This window comes from Cucumis sativus, chromosome 1 (assembly GCF_000004075.3).
Source record: "Cucumis sativus cultivar 9930 chromosome 1, Cucumber_9930_V3, whole genome shotgun sequence".
Taxonomy (NCBI): domain Eukaryota; kingdom Viridiplantae; phylum Streptophyta; class Magnoliopsida; order Cucurbitales; family Cucurbitaceae; genus Cucumis; species Cucumis sativus.
The window spans coordinates 32,455,769-32,476,200 of NC_026655.2; the positions used below are offsets into that span (position 1 = coordinate 32,455,769).

At 31.6% G+C, this 20,432-nt stretch overlaps 1 protein-coding gene across 1 annotated transcript; it reads right to left on the reverse strand.

The window, feature by feature from the left end:
* Positions 1–296: 296 nt before the first annotated feature.
* Positions 297–12,035, reverse strand: LOC101221779 (vesicle-associated membrane protein 722). The gene is made up of 5 exons (XM_004145407.3): positions 11,562–12,035; positions 9,004–9,145; positions 8,804–8,924; positions 1,267–1,329; positions 297–704 (listed from the first exon to the last, which is right to left on the reverse strand). Exons 1-5 carry the CDS (start codon positions 11,749–11,751, stop codon positions 552–554), a joined length of 669 nt encoding a protein of 222 aa, XP_004145455.1. The 5' UTR covers positions 11,752–12,035; the 3' UTR covers positions 297–551.
* Between the last annotated feature and the right edge of the window lie 8,397 nt (positions 12,036–20,432).

Consider the following 20,432-nt stretch of genomic DNA (forward strand, 5'->3'; position numbering starts at 1 on the left):
TATCCCAAAACTAATTCCTAACAATGATAAATACCACCAAGTCATTGCAGACAAAAGACCATCTCCTTCACACAAATCTTAAATGCACATTTCCCAATTCCCATTCAGCATACCATTTCTGACAAGAGTGCTAGAGAATTCAAACCAAACCATAGACCTGTTAGTAAGAGAAATCCTTTTAGAGCATACAGACACCTTTTACATTCTCTTCACCTTAAACCTCAAATGGCTATTACACCCAAAACACCCGTTTATACACAGAAACGATAGGATATAAGAAAGTAACGAAAAACACATAAAGCAGAATGGCACATTTTTTATCTTCAATTCAGAAAATCCAATCCTCATGTTATCTTCTGACAAAGAAAAAGGTAACGAATATTATAGGTTATCATCATTCACACGTAAATTTAGCTTTTAACAAAACAGATAATCTGCACTTTGTTGAAAGTTTACTACATACATAACCAAATCATGTATATTACTTATCTCTCTCAAAATATCATCATGCCAAAAGATTTCAGTGTGAGGGTTCCTCCTTGAGAAAGTGTTCATTTTCCACCACAGTTAAACCCACGGCAAACTGAAAGGACTATGATAAGGATCAACGCTATCAAAATCCCCAAAACAATCAACTTGATCTTCATGTTTTGTAGCCACATTTTCCTTCGAATTTTTGTTCCACTAGTCTTAAAGTCTTGTGCCTGTACAGCAAACCAAATAAAACACCGTAATTGAGAATATAAAGAATGCATTGATTGTCCTTTGTTCTTTGTGTTTATAAGAGGTTGTAAAGAAGGTACCTCGAGGACTTTTAATGGGGGATTGGTTTATGAAGGAAACTCAGGAAAACATTCCTTACTTGAACCATATTTCCAATTAATTTACATGCTCACATAAAAAACTGAAATATAAATTCCACAACTGTAATATTTGTTACCTTTTCTTTGTTAATTTACATGATAGTATGCACCTACGTATCTAGCCACTGTATCCACTCAACTTAATAAAGATAATTAAGACCGAAAAGAAATAGTGTAATTAAGATTTCATCCTCAGCTTAGGAACCACATCTGGCTATAACTTCTCAAACTTTCCAACAAATTAACTCATCAATGAAATTGGGGGCACTGTCCAACCAATTAAAATGCTTTTGTTTCCAATCAAGAACAACATTCGTGCATAAATATTGAAATCCAAAGTATCATGCCATTCATGCACATATTCACACGTTTACCAGGGTCATGGAAAAGCGATAACACAAACCTGGGTATGAAGGTTTTCTGTCTTATCCACCAGAAGTTCTATCTTCTCTCCCCTGTCAAGAACCTGCATCAATAAGGATGAGTGAATGAGAACAAGGGGAATGCTATTTGTGATAATATTACGTCTCATTTGCATATTCAAATACAACATATACTCTCCAACCCCCCCCCAAAAGAACTTTGATCAACCCATGACACACCAACCGAAGTGTGATTACAAAACTGTGAAGAGAATATCTCTAAGAAATTAAAGTAGCAAGAATAGCAGAAAAATCAAAAGGAAATCAGATTATGCCTCAAGAGATAGGTTTCAAAGGTGCAAAGGTGTGCCAACCAGGACATTGTATCATTGCAACCACTATGACATATACATACCATCTTTGTTTTTACATGGGACTAAGACTTCCATTAGCATAGAGTCTAAAATACAGAAGATGAGGGATACTGGCTTCTTGCCGGATTGATCATTGGTTGATTCAAATGCAAATGCTCATTGGTTGGAAGCTAAAACCCTTCCGAGGTTGTTTGTTTTTGGGGAATATAGATAATCTGAATCTTAAGTATCCAGAATTATAGATATACGGAATTATCAATCTCCACCACCAGTGTACCCCTTTGCTCAAAAGACAGTGAGCTCCTAATACACATTCATTTTCTGTCCTTTCTCATCTAATTGCTGGTTTAGCATATTTTCTATGCTCAAAACAGCTTGGGTCTTTGATGGTTTGTTAAGCACCAATGTGTTCCAATTATAGAGAAACATTTTCTAATTTGGGTTAATTTGATAAAAGCGCTCCTAGCAGAGATTTGGTTTAAACGAAACCAACGCATCTTCCATGATAAAGAAAGGGACTGGGTCGACATTGTAGACAATTCTAAAAGAAAAGCTTCAGCTTGGTGTTCTTCAAATGCAGAATTCAAAGATTACTCCATACATGACATATGCCTCAACTGGATTGCCTTCATATGAAGAGATTAAATGCAATTTCCCCCAATTGTTAGTTCAGAATTTGTGCTTTTGTAGTTTTGACGGGCTTTAAATTGTATTTCTATTGTTGAGTTTTTACTTTTCAGCTTTGCTTCTGTCTACTGTAGGAAGCTTATATTGTTATTTAGGTTTTATCTTGGTCTCGCCAAGACCTTAGTATTGTTCTTGTATTTTGGATATGACGAAGGTGAAGCTAAGGAGATGTTAACTTAGCTGAGATGTTCGGGTACACCTAGTGATCCTCTCTCTCTCCCCCCACTTCTAGGCTTCTCTATTACTCTCAATGTATAACTCTATTGTACTTTAAGTTTATTAATAATATTGAAGCTTGTCTCCTTTTCAAACAAAATCAATCTCTAGCATCTTTAGATTACCTATTAAATATCTCAAATTTACATAATGTTCCAAGAATGCCTTTAGGACTATTTAATAATTTATAATTAATTTGATATAATTTGAACTTATATAATATATTTGTTTTTATCAATTTGAATATGCCTTTTTAAAGTAATACAATATATGTTATTTTTTCCAACAAAATAATGTATCATGATTTAAGATTTTTTATAAAATAAATATTAATTTAAATTTAAAATTGAATATCTAGTTAATTATATAATGCAAATGAAGATTAGTGTGTGGGTAGGGACTAAGCTATTTTCAAAAATAGTAAAACATCACATTCTATCCATGATGAACTGCAAAAATAGAACACAGATAGAATAGTCTATCTTGGACTATCATGGTCTACATAGGTAGATTGTGATATTTTGTCATATTTGTAAATATTTTCAGAAGTTCTGTTATTTAAAATAATTTTCCTATATAAGTGTGTAAAATAAAAAAAATAAAAGACAAAAAAGTAAAATGGAGATGTTGGGAATCTAGAAACCCATGTGAGGGCACCCAAAATTCTCTAAATACCCTCCGTCCAAACATCCTAGAATGCCCGAGAATATCCAAATGCCGGAACATCTTACAACAGTCCCTTAAGGGTTTGTGTGTGAGAGCATTTCTTTGGGGCTGCTAGTTAGAGAGATACAAGTGAATTTAAGACAAGTTGTCTGACTTGAATACATTTTGTGGCAACGTACAGCTTAATACTTCTTGGTAGTATCGAAGCAACAAAAGGTTCTTTTGTAATTATCCATTGATCATCAACAATTGAGGAATGCTTTGTAACTAGTTTCCTCTAGGACGGGATGTCCAACCCCTGCCCCCCAAGGGTATTTTCTTTCTCATTTTAATTCATCCAAGTTCACACACACACACACACACATACAACGGGGAAAATGAATCACCCTAAGCTAAAGAAAAATTAAAAGATCGCAACTTGATGAACCAAGGAGAGATTATAATTAAATAATGAGTAAAATAAACTTTTGGTCCCTAGGTTTCAAACATAGTTTTAATTTGGTCAGAGTAATCAAAGCTAACACTTCATTCTTTGAGATTTCAGTTTAGCTTTTATTTGGTGCAGAAGGTTTTGAGTGAAATATCTGGTCCCCAAATTTTAAACTTTTGTTCCTAGGTTTTGAACGTAGTCTTAAATTGGTTGAGTTATCAAAACTAGTACTTTTGGTTCCCAAAAATGACACATTTGGTCTCCAAGTTTTAAATTTGATTTCTAATTGGTCTCTAGAGTTTGGAATTAATTTCTAATTGGTTCCCATCTAAAAAATAAAATAAATTTCCAACTCATTTAAACAAATATGTAGTTACTTTGAAATCATGAGTACTTTACTATCACATGATCAACTAATTGTCGACTCTACTTAGGAAGCATTTACAAGCTCATTTCGAACTTAAAGGACCAATTAAAACCAAATCAACCTAGGAGACCAGACACAGTAGACAAGGTACTTTTGAGTTTTGGATGACCAAATAGAAACTAGATCCAAATTTCAAGGATCAAAACTATTAGTTCTGAAACCCAGGGATGAAACTGAAACTAAGCTCAAATCCAAGGACTAAAAGGTAAATTTTACCGTTAAATAGTTCTTGAACTTTAGGCACCACAACCTGGAAAACCTTCATCTACCAATATGCAAAGAGCATCAACGGTAAAGAGAATCTTGGAAGATCCTTTAATCTTTCTCAAAGCATAATCTCCACAAAAAGAGTCCCAAAGAACCATAAAATGCCAAACATAGGAAACACCAATTACTGCCAGTAAAATAACCGTGGGGGAAAGAGGTGACTTTTGTCTTCATACGCATGGTTACACATGATACACCAATTGAAAGCTAAATGAGAACTGCCTTTGGGGAAAAAGCAAAAGAGCAATGACATTTTTCATAAAAATTTAAATTTAAAAATTAAAAAGAAAAAATTTAAGTTTAAAAAAAGTTAATTCGAAAAACAAACAAGCAAACTTTGCAGAATAGCTTCCAGAACCATCAAGTTTCCTAATCCTGTCATTGGGAGATTGGCCAAGGATAATTTCATGTAGACAACTGGAGAGTCATCCCGTTTGAGAAACACTGTCATTTAGTTGCCTTGCCTCCTAAAGGAAAAGTTCATTCCTACTGTTCCTCAAAACAACCGATCATCATACTCAAATGAGTCTGTTAAATGATTCAGTCGAGGGAAATTGCTCAATAAAGGTCTCTCATCAAAGATAAAGAAACTTTGGATGAGAATTCGGTCTCTCCTTTCAAACTTTAATCTATGCCATCACTAAGCAATGTCACAGCATCTGGAAGTACGCTGAAAATTTAATCCATGCTATCACTAAGCAAAGTACTTGTTGATTATCATTCGTAAAGAGCTTCTGGTTCGTTGAATAAAACCAACTCCATGTAGCACAAGCATAAACTCTCTTTCAAAACGCTTCTACTACCAAGGCCTCCCCCAATCAGCGGCTCTAACCTTCCAATTGTCGAGATTACAACCTCCTGAGTTCCTACCACCCCTCTTCCACAAGAAATTCCTAATATTTTTCTCAAACAAAACTACTACTTTTTTTAATTCAACAAAACTACTACTTTCTTTATTCAACAAAACTACTACCTTAAAGCGTAGAGGAAATTTTGAAAAAGGAGGGTAAGCAGGGATGCAGAACAAATGGCGTTAGCATCAAAGAGGGCCCTCCCCCACAAGAAACTAAAAAATGATGGCCTTCCAATTACTGAAAATCATAGAAAGGCTATAATTACAAAAGACTTCTAAACTTAAAAAATAAAAAATAATAAATAAAATAACAAGATTTTGTCCAGAAAGCACTTCAAGATAAAAGGTCGCGATCTCTAGCATGTTCCTTTATGTGAGTCATCTTTTTCTTTAAGAAAAAGACTTTCATTGAGAAAAAATGAAAGAATACAGGACCTACAGAAAAAACCCAGCCCAACAAAACAACTCAACTAAAAGAAGGGGTTCCAAGTAAGTAGAATGATAACAATGGAATAGTTACAAAAGGTCTTCAAAATCGAAGCCGAAAGCAAAACATGAAATCTAACAAGGGACTAACATTGTCTCAATAACTAACTAAGAGGTCACGGGTTCAATCCATGGTGGCCACCTTCCCAGGAATCAATTTCCTACAACTTACCTTGACACCCATGTTGTAGGGTCAAATGGGTTGTTCCGTGAGATTAGCTTGTCCAGACACTCACGGATATCAAAACAAAAATCTAACAAGGGACCAAACCTCACAATAATCTTTTCACTCCCCCTAAACACCCTATCATTCCTCTCCCCCCAAACATCCCAGATTACAGCACACATTACATGAGTGATTGATATTAACACCGATTATGACAGATCTAAGCCAGTTAAATTTCAAGCTGAAAAATGATTTCAAAAGGACAAATCACTTACGAAAGATTGTTGAGCATGTGGGTCCTTGCATTACAAGAGAAGTAGAATGGAGATTTTCATTAGCAAATAGCAAGTGAGGAATGTGAGAACATTTTCATTAGCAAATTGCAATTGAGTAGTGGAGGACATTTTGATTAACAAATTGCAAGTGATTAGTGCGGACCATATCCTTGCCAGCCATCAAACCTTCAAAATTATCAATCTGCACGCTGTTATTAGAAGTAGTTTCTGGTTTACTCTAAGTTGTTAATAAGAGTAGTTAGAAAATCAGTTGTATTGGGTTAACTCTCTGATCAACCTTATAAATACATCTGTAAAGCTGTGATTAATTTAATGAGAAATATCTCTCTTTCTCCACTCTTATTTCATGGCATCAGAGCCAAAAAGATTAACATCTGCTAAACGATCGTTCCTTGCTTCTTCAATCTTTCTTGTTTAAGACCATGACTGATCCTACATGAGATACTGCAAGTTCTCCAATCTTTCTTCTCTCACATACGGATTCAAAATTGAAGGATACGAATTCAAGGTCAGATCCATTAACACTTCTTATCAAAAGAGTTGGTCGAATATTGAGTCTGTCCTCTTGAATTTTCTGTCACTTGAATCCATTTCGACAAAATAGGATATTTGGAGGAAGGGTCGGTTCAAGACCTACAATGAGTATCGATACGTGGAGGTGTCAAGCATGTACGTTTGAAAATTTTGGTTTATAAATGTAACACCCCAGGTCCAGGATTCAAAATTCAGATTTGGTAACTGATGGTCCCAGCACTCCCATGCATCCCCTGCTATTTGACAACGTCATTCTTACTTGTCTTGAACTACTATCCCTACAAACCAACACAAGTTTTTCAGCATGATTTGACCTCACTCACATGCATCCTAAGAAAATTCCAAGGAGGTCACCCAATATAAGATTGCTCCAAGCTAAGTATGCTTAACTTTCAAGTTCTAATGATTGAACCACCAAAAAGGAAGTGCACATTGTTAGTATAGATAGTTACTTTTAATTCTTTCTTAACTATATGTTCATGTCCTCAGGATCCCTCTCATTCAAATTCGGTCTCGGTTCATTCATGTTCCTCTCCTAACACGATGCGTTACAATTAAGCAGATGCAAAATGTGGAACAGATCAACAAGATATGGTGTTGTCTTCTAATCAATTATCAAGTCATTTCAATTTAACTTGAGAGTAAGTGTGTTGTCGGAGGCTTGAAAGATTTGGTTGATGATAGTAGAGATTGTTCTTTTTCTCACACCACCAAATATTTGTTTTTGATATTCGTGAGTGTTTGGATCAGGTACACACACATCTCAAACAATCTCACAGAACAACCCGCCTAACCCAACAACATTTCAGTGTCAAGGAAACTTGTAGAAAATTAATTTCTAGGCAGGTGGTCACCATGAATTAAACTCATGACTAGAGACTTTGTCTCCTATTTTACCACCAGGCGAACCCCTAATGGTTAGGTGAGTTGTTAATATCCTTCTTGATAAATCTTGTAAGCATTCAAGCAAAAGTTGCTCATGATTCTAGGTTTCAGATGGGTGTTGAAAGACATAAAAACTGTTCAGTTCATTAAGAAATAGTACGACCTTCAACAAAACAAGAGAAGTTAGCAATCCCTCTCTCTTGACAAAATCCCAAAAACCTAAACCTTGTTTAATATACCCCACTGGTGCATTCTGTCTTATCACCTATGTCAAAAGTAAAATTGAAAATGAAAAGCATTTATTCTTAAACTACTAATTCTGTAGCTATATTTGTTGACCTACTCTCAACATCTTTTATTTTTATGGTGTAAAGTCCCTTTGTTTTACTACTTTCAGGACAAAGCTGAAGTCCTTATTCAAGCCCAATGAAGGGCCTTTTCATTGTTTTCAATCACTATAACCTGTCTGAGGATATTTTTACCTTCACACAATTGCCTCCCTGTACAGGCCTCTCTTTCTAACCCAGTCGTGAGTTAAAGAGCAATTGGAAACTACTAAGGTTCCGTTCCAATCAAAATAAATGAGGTCTTTTTCATTTTGTTAGTTCAGTCACTATCTACAAATCCAAACTATTGATATATGATAATTGCAACTTAATTTAACGTTTTGTACATTTTTACAATAAAAGACCAAGTTCCATTCAAAAGATGAAAGAAGCAACTACCAAGTATAGACCCATCAAACAAGAACCCTATCAAATTAGGGGAAACAACCACAACACGTTTACAAGAATGGCTGCCAACTTCTGATAACCATTTTGTACATGTCACTAATGAGATTCAGTTTCTTTTATTATTTGAACTTGAAAAAATATACATAGATCAAGTGATCAACATTCAAGTCAAGACACTTACATGCCATTGAAATCATCATGAGCAAACAAACAACGAGTAAATTCAAACAAACAAATAATGAACTTCTAGGTAATTTTAGTTTTGAATGTTAAAAACAACTACAATGTATAAAAATAGACGTCCATTAAAGACTAATGTGACGGCTGAACAAAATTAAAGTTTGGAAATAGCTAGTAGTGGTCAAGTACAGTGTGCAAATGGGTTAGAATGTGTTAAAAGCTTTAAAAATAAGGATAGAAAAGAGTTCCATTTTATTTGAAGAGAAATAGGTGCAAGATGAGGCTAGATAAAGAAGCTCGTCGCTGGTACTTTTTAATATGTTGAATAGATCTAGAGAAAGCTTCCATGAACGCACAAGACAAAATTGAATGCTTACCTTCTCAATATTTTCCATCATAACACCTTTCACTTCTGAAACCTGAGCTTTCACCTTAGCAAGCTTGCTGACCTCTTCAGGATGATCAACACAGTACTGCATATGTTCCTTCAATTTTGACCTGTGTTTAAATTTAGAGTTAAGTCAAACAATAATGAATACTCTATACACCAATCACAGCAAGTACTTTAATCAAATACCCAAATTCCTTGTTAAGACTATTGGCAGGAGCCGTGGAAGCCTTTCCCCCTGCATATTTCGACACAAAATCATCCTTAATACGCTCCAAAAATGCAATAGGCACTTGTCTTCCTGCTGATTCAGTAGCAACTACACAGTATGCTGCAATGTTCAAAGACAAGAGAAAAGGCAAGGATGACTTTTTGGTTAAAGTTCAGTAATTAATGAAATACTACACCACAGTACAGCCAAATCTTTCATCTGGAATAACAGAAAAGGGAGAGAAGCCTTATTTTTCAAGGACTCAAAGTAAAGAGTGAGAAGAAAAAGAAATTTTCCAGCAAGGTTTTAGCATTCAGCCACAAGGAAAGTCATTCTCAAAGACAAACCACAATTTTAATCAATAACATAACAAGGCATATTAAGGAGGGGAAAAAACAAAAAAAGAAAAACACCCTGCTGAGGAGAATAAGAGACAATTTATCAGAAGTACAAGCCTAGCGGAAATGTTAAAGGAGGGGCTGCAGCATTCACAAACTACACAACAATGGCAATATATTGTTTCCATTTAAATGGTTGACACCGGGTATTTTTCATTGTCAACTATATGAATGGAAACAAGACTGAATTTGAGTAGTCTCAAGTTGTAACCAATAATTCCAAGTTGTGATCATCCTATCCAGGTCAGATCATTTTAAAGAGAAGCCAAGTGACTCATTTATAGGTTTTCTTGAGAGGTATCTTATCTGTGTTCCATCACATGTTGAGTATTGAGCTCAGTTTAGTTTTAGAACCAAGTTATAAACACAGCACAGTTTCTTCATGCCACTTGGAGAGGTTTTTTACCTCTTTTTTTCAATAAGAGACTATTTCATTGATTGAATGAAATACAAAGGTGCACAAAAGGGCCCTATAAAAGGGAATACAAAAGATGTTTCCAAATTGGAAATGAGAAAAAAGTAACTGTGGCTCTTGATAGCCTGTGTATCTTTACACCAAAAGAAAGTATTAAAATAAAACAGATTTAAAACACCCATTGAACATTTGGCTTTGTCTTGGAATAATCTTGCATTTTTATCGATCCAACCCTTCCACAAAATCACTGAAACAATATTTTTTCCCAAATACGTTCTTGGTTGACCTTGAAAGGGTGGTCAATAAGCAGCATTTTAAGCCAACTGCGAGTGCCATTGGATGGCCCCATGGACCAATTGGAGGGTTTTATTAAAACTTTGACATCAGTTCTGTCACTTATTCGTTTCTTAAACTAAATATATAGTTCGTCTATAATTTACATGTTTTTTTCTTTATAAAATCCCTCTTTTATTAACAAATGTACATATCATTTTTCAATTTAATCCCTATCTCACATTTTAAAGTTTCAACTGTATCCTTTGCATTAAGTTTTTTAAATCAATTATTTACTGTAAATAGACATGAAAATATGATGATGTGAAATCTTCTTGTGAGAGATTATTGAGAACTTTAAATTTTGTATCTTCTAAATGTGTGGGTCAATATGTTAGTACAGTAATCTCCCTATTGGTTCCATTTTCTCCTTCTACAACAAATAGCAAGTTAAGAAAATGATTACCAATTAAATCAAGAGAAGCAAGTCATCTTCAAACTTATGTGTGGGCATCTCCATATCATTAACTTGACAATGGGATTTTTTCCAGCTCAATTACTAAATTGGACTTAAGTAACATTGCTTCGCTAACTAATTTTATTGTCAATGGCATGAAATACTTGGTTGAGAAAACTTACCAGATGAAGAGTGAAACTGAAACTAAAAAAATATATAGATAGTAATTAAATTAATAGTAACAAATTATGAAGAAGAAGAAGAAGACGAAGAAAGATAATGTTTGGACCTGAAATTTAATAAAAATTACTCTAGACAAACTAGGCTATGTTTCAGAACTACATCCTACGCACTAAGCTTTAGGAATCGCTAGATCGAAACAAATAAGCTAAGCATTTTAAACCTTGATGGCTCAAGATAGAAATAACAATAATTCTTAGAGTTGAACTCCGTTGACAAAATAAGAATAATCATAATAATAAAAATATTTTCATCTTCGAGCAAATAGTGCCCATCTTTAGGATCGTCTATTCTATATAGTGACCTAATAGGGAACAACGGAAAGCGAAGTCCATAATTAAGGACGGTAAAGAAAAATGAAATCATTTATGCTATAAATAAACCTCGAGTCTATCTTTTCCTATTACGTAATTTTTCAAAAAAAAAAAAAAATCAAAGAATTTTCATATTAACTTCCAATGGTAATAAATTAAATATAAGAGATAGAAAAACGATGTAAAAAGAAAAGGAAGCTTGAACAATTAAACTTGCATAAATTCCCCAGTTTCTCGGCATCCAAACAAAAGGTTTGAACAGGGTTTATTAACGGATCGGGATTCTTCAAAATCACTCAATCAAAAAACTTCCTTACTAGGCATCATCTCTCAACATATCAAATCAAGAAACAAAACGCGATTGCAAAAAAAAAAACAAAAAAAAAAAAAACAGAAAATTGAAGAAAGAAGAAAAAAGGGGGAAAAGGGTAGGACTTACTGTAACCGTTGTCAACGAGATAATTGAAGGTGTGGCCATCGCAATTGTAGGTGAATTTGTTATTGGCAGTAGGCAATTTCTGGAGGCATTGAAAAGCAATAGAATTGAAATTGCCACTGTACTCGGTGTATTCAGCGAGAATGACGGTTCCACGAGCAACAAAAGCGTAGATCAAAGACTTCTGCGCCATGTGAAAGAATGAAGCAGAAATCTAGGGCTTGGAGTGAGTGAGTGAGTGAGTGAAATGAGAAGGGAAAGTGGGTGATGAGGGTTTGAGAGAGGAAACCCAGATGGGGAAATTGGAAATCCCTATTCTATCTGGGCTTCAAATTTGGGGATGTAAAAAAGCAAAGAAATGAGGAAAGAGGAAATGGAGAGGTTTTATTTATGGAGGTTGAAAAGGCAAAAGAAGAGAGAGAGTAGGGAAGAAGAAATGGAATATAATTATCAGAGAGAGTTGGAACTGTTGAAAGGTTTGAAAAAGTGACTCACCAACAAATTGCTAAGGACAATCCTCTCCTCTCCTCTCCTCTCCTCTCTCTCTCTCTCTCTCCAATTCACTCACTCCAACCACTTTTTTTTTCTTTTACTTAGTTTTAATTATACTCCCAACTTTTCATATCTCTAAATTCATGCTTAGAAAAGTTTACAATGTTTACGTGTTGTTTGAGTAAATGAATCTAAATTCATATGTGGAGTAAATGAAGAAAATTAGTATTTTTCTCAAGTTTTGAGAAGTTTAGTTTTAAATTTTGTAACTTCTTTTTAGTTAAAATCATGGACGATGAATTTATAACTGTTTAAGTGAACAAATCTAAACGTATACATTAAGTTTGTAATATTATTATTGAATAACTAGCTTGATATTTATAAGGGTAAAGAGAGGGATAAAAAGACACCTACACCTCAACAAAGAAAATAACCAACAAACTAAAAATAATAAAAGAGGCAAATACTAATTAGAAGAAACAAACCTAAACCATAGTTTTCTTTAACACTCTCTTCATCGTAGAAATAACTTGAGTTTGAGAATCGGTTGATTGAAATTGATGACATAAACTAAAGAAAACTTTTGAGTCAAATCACGATAAATCTAGGCTAAAGACATAACTCACAAAGAACTAAAACAAACAAAAAAAGTTATAGATTGAGAAAAAACCCACGAACAACTGAAACACAATGAACTTTTGGGTTGGTAACAAAATCCACGAATAACTATAACAGGGAGAACTTTTAGACTAGAAACAGATATCTAAAACAAAATTCGTGAACTTCTGACTTGAAAACATAACAAATTAAAAATAAATACTAAAATCATGGCAAATTTGGTGAATAGTTAACGTGAAAGAACGTTTGAAGTTTTGATACTATGTAATGTTATTTGAAATAACTAGTTTGATATTTACGATAGTAAATGGTCAAATAAATAAAGGCTTACCACTTAATAAAGGAAAAATATTAGAAAGAAAATAATAGGAAAAAAAGAAAGAAGCAAATAGTAGTTAGAAAAAATAATAAACCATAACATTGTTTGAACATAGTAAATGAAGAGGATGGGTATTTTTTATTTTATGGGTATGGTGTTTAGATATGTTCACATAGATATAAACTTTTTCTTACATCAATTTGATTGCACAAACCTAGAAAGGTTGTTTTGAAATAAAGTTAAAAATTGAGGTGTTAAAGTAATTTGATACTAATGATTAAACCAACTTCATAGGCTCTAATTATCATCAAGGACTCAACATATATGTTCTTACATTTTGTTTTATGTTTTATTTGTTTTCTAAAACTGTTTTCTTTCCTTACATGTGTGCTCTTTGAATTTGTGACCAAAAAGGACAGATGGAGCTCTTCAACTACACTTTTCTTATTTAGATCAAAATTTGAATCACATTCAACCTTGAAATTTAAATTTAAAGCTTAAAAATTGAAGTTCAAATTTTGGTTCTATGTGAATTTTATTTAATTGTCATATGTGATTCGTATTTGTTTTCTATCTAATAGTTATATGATGACTGCGATATTATATTGATGTGATATTGTTGGAATTTCGAAAAGATTCAAAGTCTCGTTTGGGTTTCCTCAATTCATTTTTGGTTGAATATTGAGTAGTACTAACGATTGTTTATTTGATTTTTTATGTCGTTATTCAAGTTTGATTATTATTTGATTTTCATCTTATTCATGTTTGATTGCTATTTAATTTCTATATTCTGATAATCATTTTGCAAATGAACTTCTAAAACAGGAACAAATTTAGTCTCTCGTTTGTTTTCTTTGCATTTTTTTTATTTATATCAATTTTTTTATTTTCTTAAGTAGCAAACACCAAGGTTTGATACTTAAAAAGCTTAATTTTTCAAGTAAAACATTGTGAATTGTGATTTGGTATTTGATGTTGGCAAAAAAAATAAATTGAAGTCACATGAAGTATAAAAACTCTTAGTTTGTCATTTTGTTAAAACATTAGAAAAATTTTCATAAAAAAGGACTTTAGTCTCTTTACGTGATCTGTCCAAGAATCGAACATACACCAACTTGGTATTAGAGCTTCACTGATGAAAGGAGTTGTGACTGGCAAGAACACCTTCGACAAGAGAAAGGAGGTAGTGTCGACAAAGGAAGAAATCTCATCTCCATGCACTTCGACTGCCCGATTGATGGCCGTTGAATAAAACATAGCAGAAATATTCAACCGAATAGGTATTCTTGAAACCATCGTGGAGAGACTTGCTCGCCGGCTTGAAAAGGCGTTGACTGCCCTTCTTCAATAGCAAGAGATTAGAAATGGTAACCACCAAGAACTCTGGCGCATTGCCAGTCAGAACGCAAAAATCGTCGGAGTTCGTTCGAATCGTCCGAGGAAGGTGGGGACCACCTCAGAGGCTGTCGACTACAAGAACCCAATATGGGTCTTCAAGTTTCGAAGGGTTCTGAAGAGGAGGAGATGTTTTTTTGGCCATGCCAGAGAGAAGGAGAAAATTTCGAAGATGGCCGGCAACAGAGAGGGATTATATATCAAAACCCAGTTTTCAGAAGGATCGAAACGGTGGAGAAGATTATTTTAAGATAATCGATTGACTATTTCAAAAGGTTTTAAAATTGGGGAGAAAAAAGGTTGAAGGTAATCAAACAGTAACCAAATGACCATCTCGATATTTTGTTGTTGTGGTTAAGCTTCCTATGGTCATTTTTCATAGTGATAATAGGATGATCGACAATGTTATGTAGATTACAAAAATGGATGGTAATAAAAAACTATTTAGTAATTGACAAAAAAAAAATGTAAGATAATCAAATGTGAATCATAATGCACTAAAAAATCATTACCAAATGACAACAAATGGAAGGTAATGACACGTAAATATGATGATAATTATAAACAACTTAATAATTGACAAAAGTTCGAAGGTAATGAGATGATTATCACCTTCTACTTAGTAATTATACAAAAACTGTAAAATCATTAGATAGAAATCAATACCATTTGCAATTAAATTACAACCAAAATTAAATTAAATAACAATGAGATGGTAAGCCGATATCATTAGCAATCAGATACACTGAACACTAAATAACAATCAAACATTAGTTAGATAACAATCAAATAGCAATCAATATTATCGATAATTAGTGGTAAGCCTATGACAATCCAATAAAATTCAGACAGTAATCAAATACAGTTTCATATTTTTAACTATGAGAGCATTTGGGTCAGTTTCAGTTAGAATCAACTTGTTAATTTGCGATTTCTGCCAATTTTAAAATGTTCACAGTCGACTTAATTTTGATTTTATATTTTGTCACAAGTGGAAGTGACCCTTTTTAATTTTATAACTTTGCTTATAATCTAAAAATATTAAACAATGTGACACTCACTTTTGCTTTTCAATAAATGAGTTATTTTTAAAAAATATATTTTGGATCACTAATTAGACATACTCTTTTGAAGAATTTCAAATATGTATATATGTACCTTATGGAATTTCAAACGTGTTGGAAACAAGTTTTCAAATGTAGCTTTCAAAACTATTTAATTCACCAAAATATAAGTGATTCAAATTCATATTTATCCATTTATTATTTTTGTAGGTTGATTATGTACTAATAAAAAATAGTTAAATAATATTTTTGGTGCGATATTAAACATAAGAAGATCGATCAACTTATTTATAAAAATAACAAAAAAATTATTGTCTATGAGTGTCTACTACTGTTACACATTGGTTGGCGTTCATAATGGTTTATCAAACAGTGATATTTTGTAATATTTAAAAATATTTTCAACCGGTTTATTATTTTAAAAAATTAACATAACATTCTCTCTATTCTATGCTCTCTTATTGTTTTTTTTTTCTTATTTTGTCGTCATTCTTACATCTTCATGCAAAAATATTACCCAAGAAGATTTGTATATATCACATAGAAACGTTTTTGTTTCAAGGAAATAAGATCATATTTGAAATATATTCTCTAACGGTTTTGTTTATAAAATAAGTCATTATTTTGAAATATATTTTAAAAAGAGTTTAAATAAAATTAATTTTTTCGAAAACATTACTTAACAAACTTGGACGAGTATAGAACGTAACTATAAGTTGAGTTAAGTGAGGGATAGTAAGGTTTTATTCAAACTATTTTTGTTTATAGAAATCTTTTTAACTTTGTTATTAATGCTCATAACTCATGGGATTAAATAGATTTAATTGAACTTGATAATTTTGTGAATTTATTGAAGAAATTTAGTAGTTTATTGTTGCAAGTGAATTTGTTGATTAAGTGAAGTGAAAATGAACAAAAGAAAAAAGGAGTGGAAAATAGGGAAAGACAAAATGAATTAATTGAAGTTACAAAAATGTAAAGTCATAATTAGTTTTGAAAATACCAATGAATAAGCCAAATTTCTTATTTCAGCAATCTTAAATCTTCCATTATCAATCTTTTTCCAACGCATAGACTTAGAGATTGTCAAATTTAGTGTATTTTATCATTATAGTTTTTCCAAACTCATTTGGATTATTCTCATTACACATATTCCATAATTTTATTTCCTAAAATTAATTTGGTGCTTCAAACACAAAATACAAATTACTAATATTTAGACTTAATTAAGAACGTATTGTTTAAAAAATATATTTAAGAAGTTATTAAAGTTGATCCAACTTTTTTTTCTTTTTCTTTTTTTCTTTTTTTTTTGGTAAATGTATCATGTTAGGCAAAGTATCAATTGCCTATTTTTCCAACAATTATTATGCAATTAAAATTGATATTCACATTTCAAATGTGACCCATATTTGAAGATTTAACATTTGTATTCTTCTTTTAAAAAAAGGTATTAATAGTTGGGAATGTAATAATCTTAAGATATATTGGTTGCTCTTCTATATCAAAAGCATGATGTGGTTTTGGAGCAAAGGTAGGGGAGGATCCACATGGGGTACACCCCATCAATTGATTTTTATTCACCATATTTACATCTTTATTGAATCTTTACGTATCTTATTCCCTTGGTTTTGTTGGATGGAGAAAATTTTCGAGTGTGTTTAAGAGTAGTCAAAATCACTTCTTAAAAAAACATATGATATTTGACGACTTAAAAAAGTATTTTCGAAACTTAAGAAATCACTCCAAATTGATTTTTGAAGCATCACCTCTATAGCGATGGTGGAAAAATGATTAATATGGAATCTATCACCTTCTTTTATTTAGTTTTTGAAATATCCAAGCTACCATTTTTAGTAACTTCATAGTTTTAAAATCGTTGGTAGTATCAAACATAATAATTTAAATTGGGCTTTTAATAAATAGGACAAAACGCGAAAATATTACACCCTATAGAAAAGTTTTGGAAAAGGAAAAAACACACAGGCACACAATGTGAGATAACAAAAATACTCTTGTGGTTAATTAGTCACACATGTGTTACAAAAAGATTTTGTATTTAGTCTAAACGACCTTGTACCCAACCTAAACAATCTTATACTCTTGTACATAGTCTAAATGATATTGTACTAAACCTAAATTATCTATTAGTGATAGTTGTTTATCTCTGTTTACCTAGGATAGACAACTAATTGTTTAGATCATGTACCAATATTGTTTAGATCTTGGATCAAGAAGAAAGAAAAAAAGAAAATGAGAGATGAAGAAGGAATAAATTTTGTACGAGGAAATAAAGAAATTGCAAACAATAAGTGAAAATATGAAGAAGAGAAAAATAAATCGCAAAAACGAAAAAAAAAAAAAACTGAAAAATCGTTCCACAATAATCAACATCCAATAAGGACAAATATGAAATTGATGAAAAGTGAGTTTTTCTTAAATTGTTATAAGAACCATAAATATTTAGCACTTTTGTTATATTTACCTAAATTTACCTTTTAAATATATGAAAACCAATTCTAAGAGTTTGTGATTAGAAATCAATTTTACAAAATCAATTATAGTTTAATCTCTTTTTTTTTTCCTTAAAATCACTTCCAAACAAATTTTTAAACCATTTATGTAAGTATATATATATATATATATATAAATATATATATATAATTTAATTTTTAATTTATTTATGAACAATATTCTTTAATTTAAATATTACAATATATTAGGTTAAATTACACATTTAGTTTTTAAATTTATGTCTAATAAATCTAAAATTTTTCAACATGTGTCTAATAAGTCTTGAATGTCTAAATTTATTCATAAAATTTTAACTTATATTAAATAAGTTTTGTACATTTTCAAAAAAATTAAACCTAATTCTTTTATAGATAAAGAAAATGAATCTTCTGAGAAATAAAACAAATATCTAAAATATTTATAACGTATAGAACAATTTTGAAAAAAAAAAAACTCACAAACTCACAATGTAAATTGATAAAGATAACCTGCGATTAATTGGTCACACATGCAAGAAAAAATCATTTCATACCCAGTATAAATGATCTTGTATCCCTGTATCTAGTTTAAATGATCTCGTGCCCTTCTACCTTGTCTAGACGATCGTGTACAAAATTTAAACGATATTACACCAAATTTAAACAATATTGTACCAAATCTAAACAATATATATCAAATCTAAACGATATTGTACCAAATCTAAACGATATTGTAACAAATCTAAATGATATTGGTAAACGATTTTGTACGTACTCAGTCTAAAAGATCTTATACCCTTGTACTTAAGTTAAAGGAATTTCTATCAAATCTAAACGATCTTGTACCCTTGTACTTAGTCTAAATGATCACAACTGATGATTTACATATTGGTGCATGATTGTTTAGCTCATGTACCAATATTGTTTAGATCTTGTACCAAGAAGAAAAAAAAAAGAAAAAGAAATGAGAGAAGAAGAAGGAAACAAATTTGGAAGAGAAAATGAAGAAATTGTGAATAAGAAGTGAGAATATGAAGATTGAGAAGTAATAATACGAAGAAATTAATAATATAAAGAGAAGAAGAATAAATAACAAAGAAGAAGAAAAAGAAGTGAAGTGAACTAAAGAATGATCCCACGATATTCAAAACCAACCAAGGGCAAATCTGAAATTTATGAAAAATAATAGTGACTTCACCGACTTTAATAAATTGTTATACGGACCGTAAATATTTTTAGGCTTAGTTATATTCCTGTAAATTATCCTAAAAAAAATGTTTGATGTTTTTCAATCTAAATGAGCCTTAATGACTTGTTTTTTTCCTTCCTATAAAAAGAAAATACAACCGACTAGAAGCAAAGTTAAACTTCATATATATAATAGGATAATTTACATAAATGTAACAAAACCTAAAATTTTGTATAGCTCGTGTAACAAAAGAAAACAAAAGCTATGAAAACAATAAAATATTTTCATAATTTTCATATTTGTCCTTGAATATTATGGATGATTCATCACTTCTCTTTCTTCTTTTTCATTCCTTATGATTTCTTTTTCTTCCAAAGTTTTTAATCTTCTCTTCCAGATTTTCTTTATTATACTTTTAAACGATATATTCTGTTTAAATCTTCTATTTCTTCTTCATCATTTTCAGTAAGATTTTTTGAAGCTATTTCACGATTGCTTCAATATCCTTCTTCATTTTCGAGAACATCAAGGTCGTTTAAATATTATTTTAAACAATCAACACGATTGTTTACTATGGTCAATACTATCGTTTAAATTTGAAACATTTTCTCCATCATTTAAAACGAATTACACAATCGTGTTGACATGATCTAAACGATTGTTTATCATAGCCAACACGATTGTTTAGTATGATCAACCCGATCGTATAATTTGAAATTTTTAACGATAATTTATATTAGACTACATGATCACTTATCACAACCAACACGATCATTTTCCATGATAAACATGATTGTTTAACATGGTCAACACGATTGTTTAAATTTTTTTTAAAAATTCCTCATCATTAAAAAGATCTACACAATCGTGTATCATGACCTAAACGATCGTGATACACGGTCGTAGATCATTCATTTAGATTGTAGTACACAATTGTTTAGAAAAATATTACTCGTGCGATCGTGTAGCTAATTAATCGCATATTTATTTATTGGAAAGGTATTGTAATTAATTGCAGGAGTGGGAAGATTTAAACCATATTAATTGTGGGTTGACTGAGGTATTTTTTGTATTTTTCATTGTGAATATGTGAGATTTTTCCGTGTTCGAAATTGTTCTATACAATGTAAATATTTTACCATTTTATTTTATTTTAAAAAAAGTTCATATATAGTATCCAAACTAATTTTTAACATTTTCGAATACATATATACGTACAATACTTTTTCAATATAAACTCTAAGGTTGAAACTAAATGAATCTATCAATTATCAAATACACAATAAAAACTTTGGAAACCTATTC

What these genes read in the sequence shown, in the direction of transcription:
- LOC101221779 (XM_004145407.3), bottom strand. Translation starts at nt 11,751, where the DNA reads ATGGCGCAGAAGTCTTTGATCTACGCTTTTGTTGCTCGTGGAACCGTC. An exon ending in TCTCGTTGACAACGGTTACA is followed by an intron (nt 9,146 to 11,561) that starts GTAAGTCCTACC and finishes TGAACATTGCAG; the next exon opens with CATACTGTGTAGTTGCTACT. An exon ending in CAGAAAACCTTCATACCCAG is followed by an intron (nt 705 to 1,266) that starts GTTTGTGTTATC and finishes TTTGCTGTACAG; the next exon opens with GCACAAGACTTTAAGACTAG.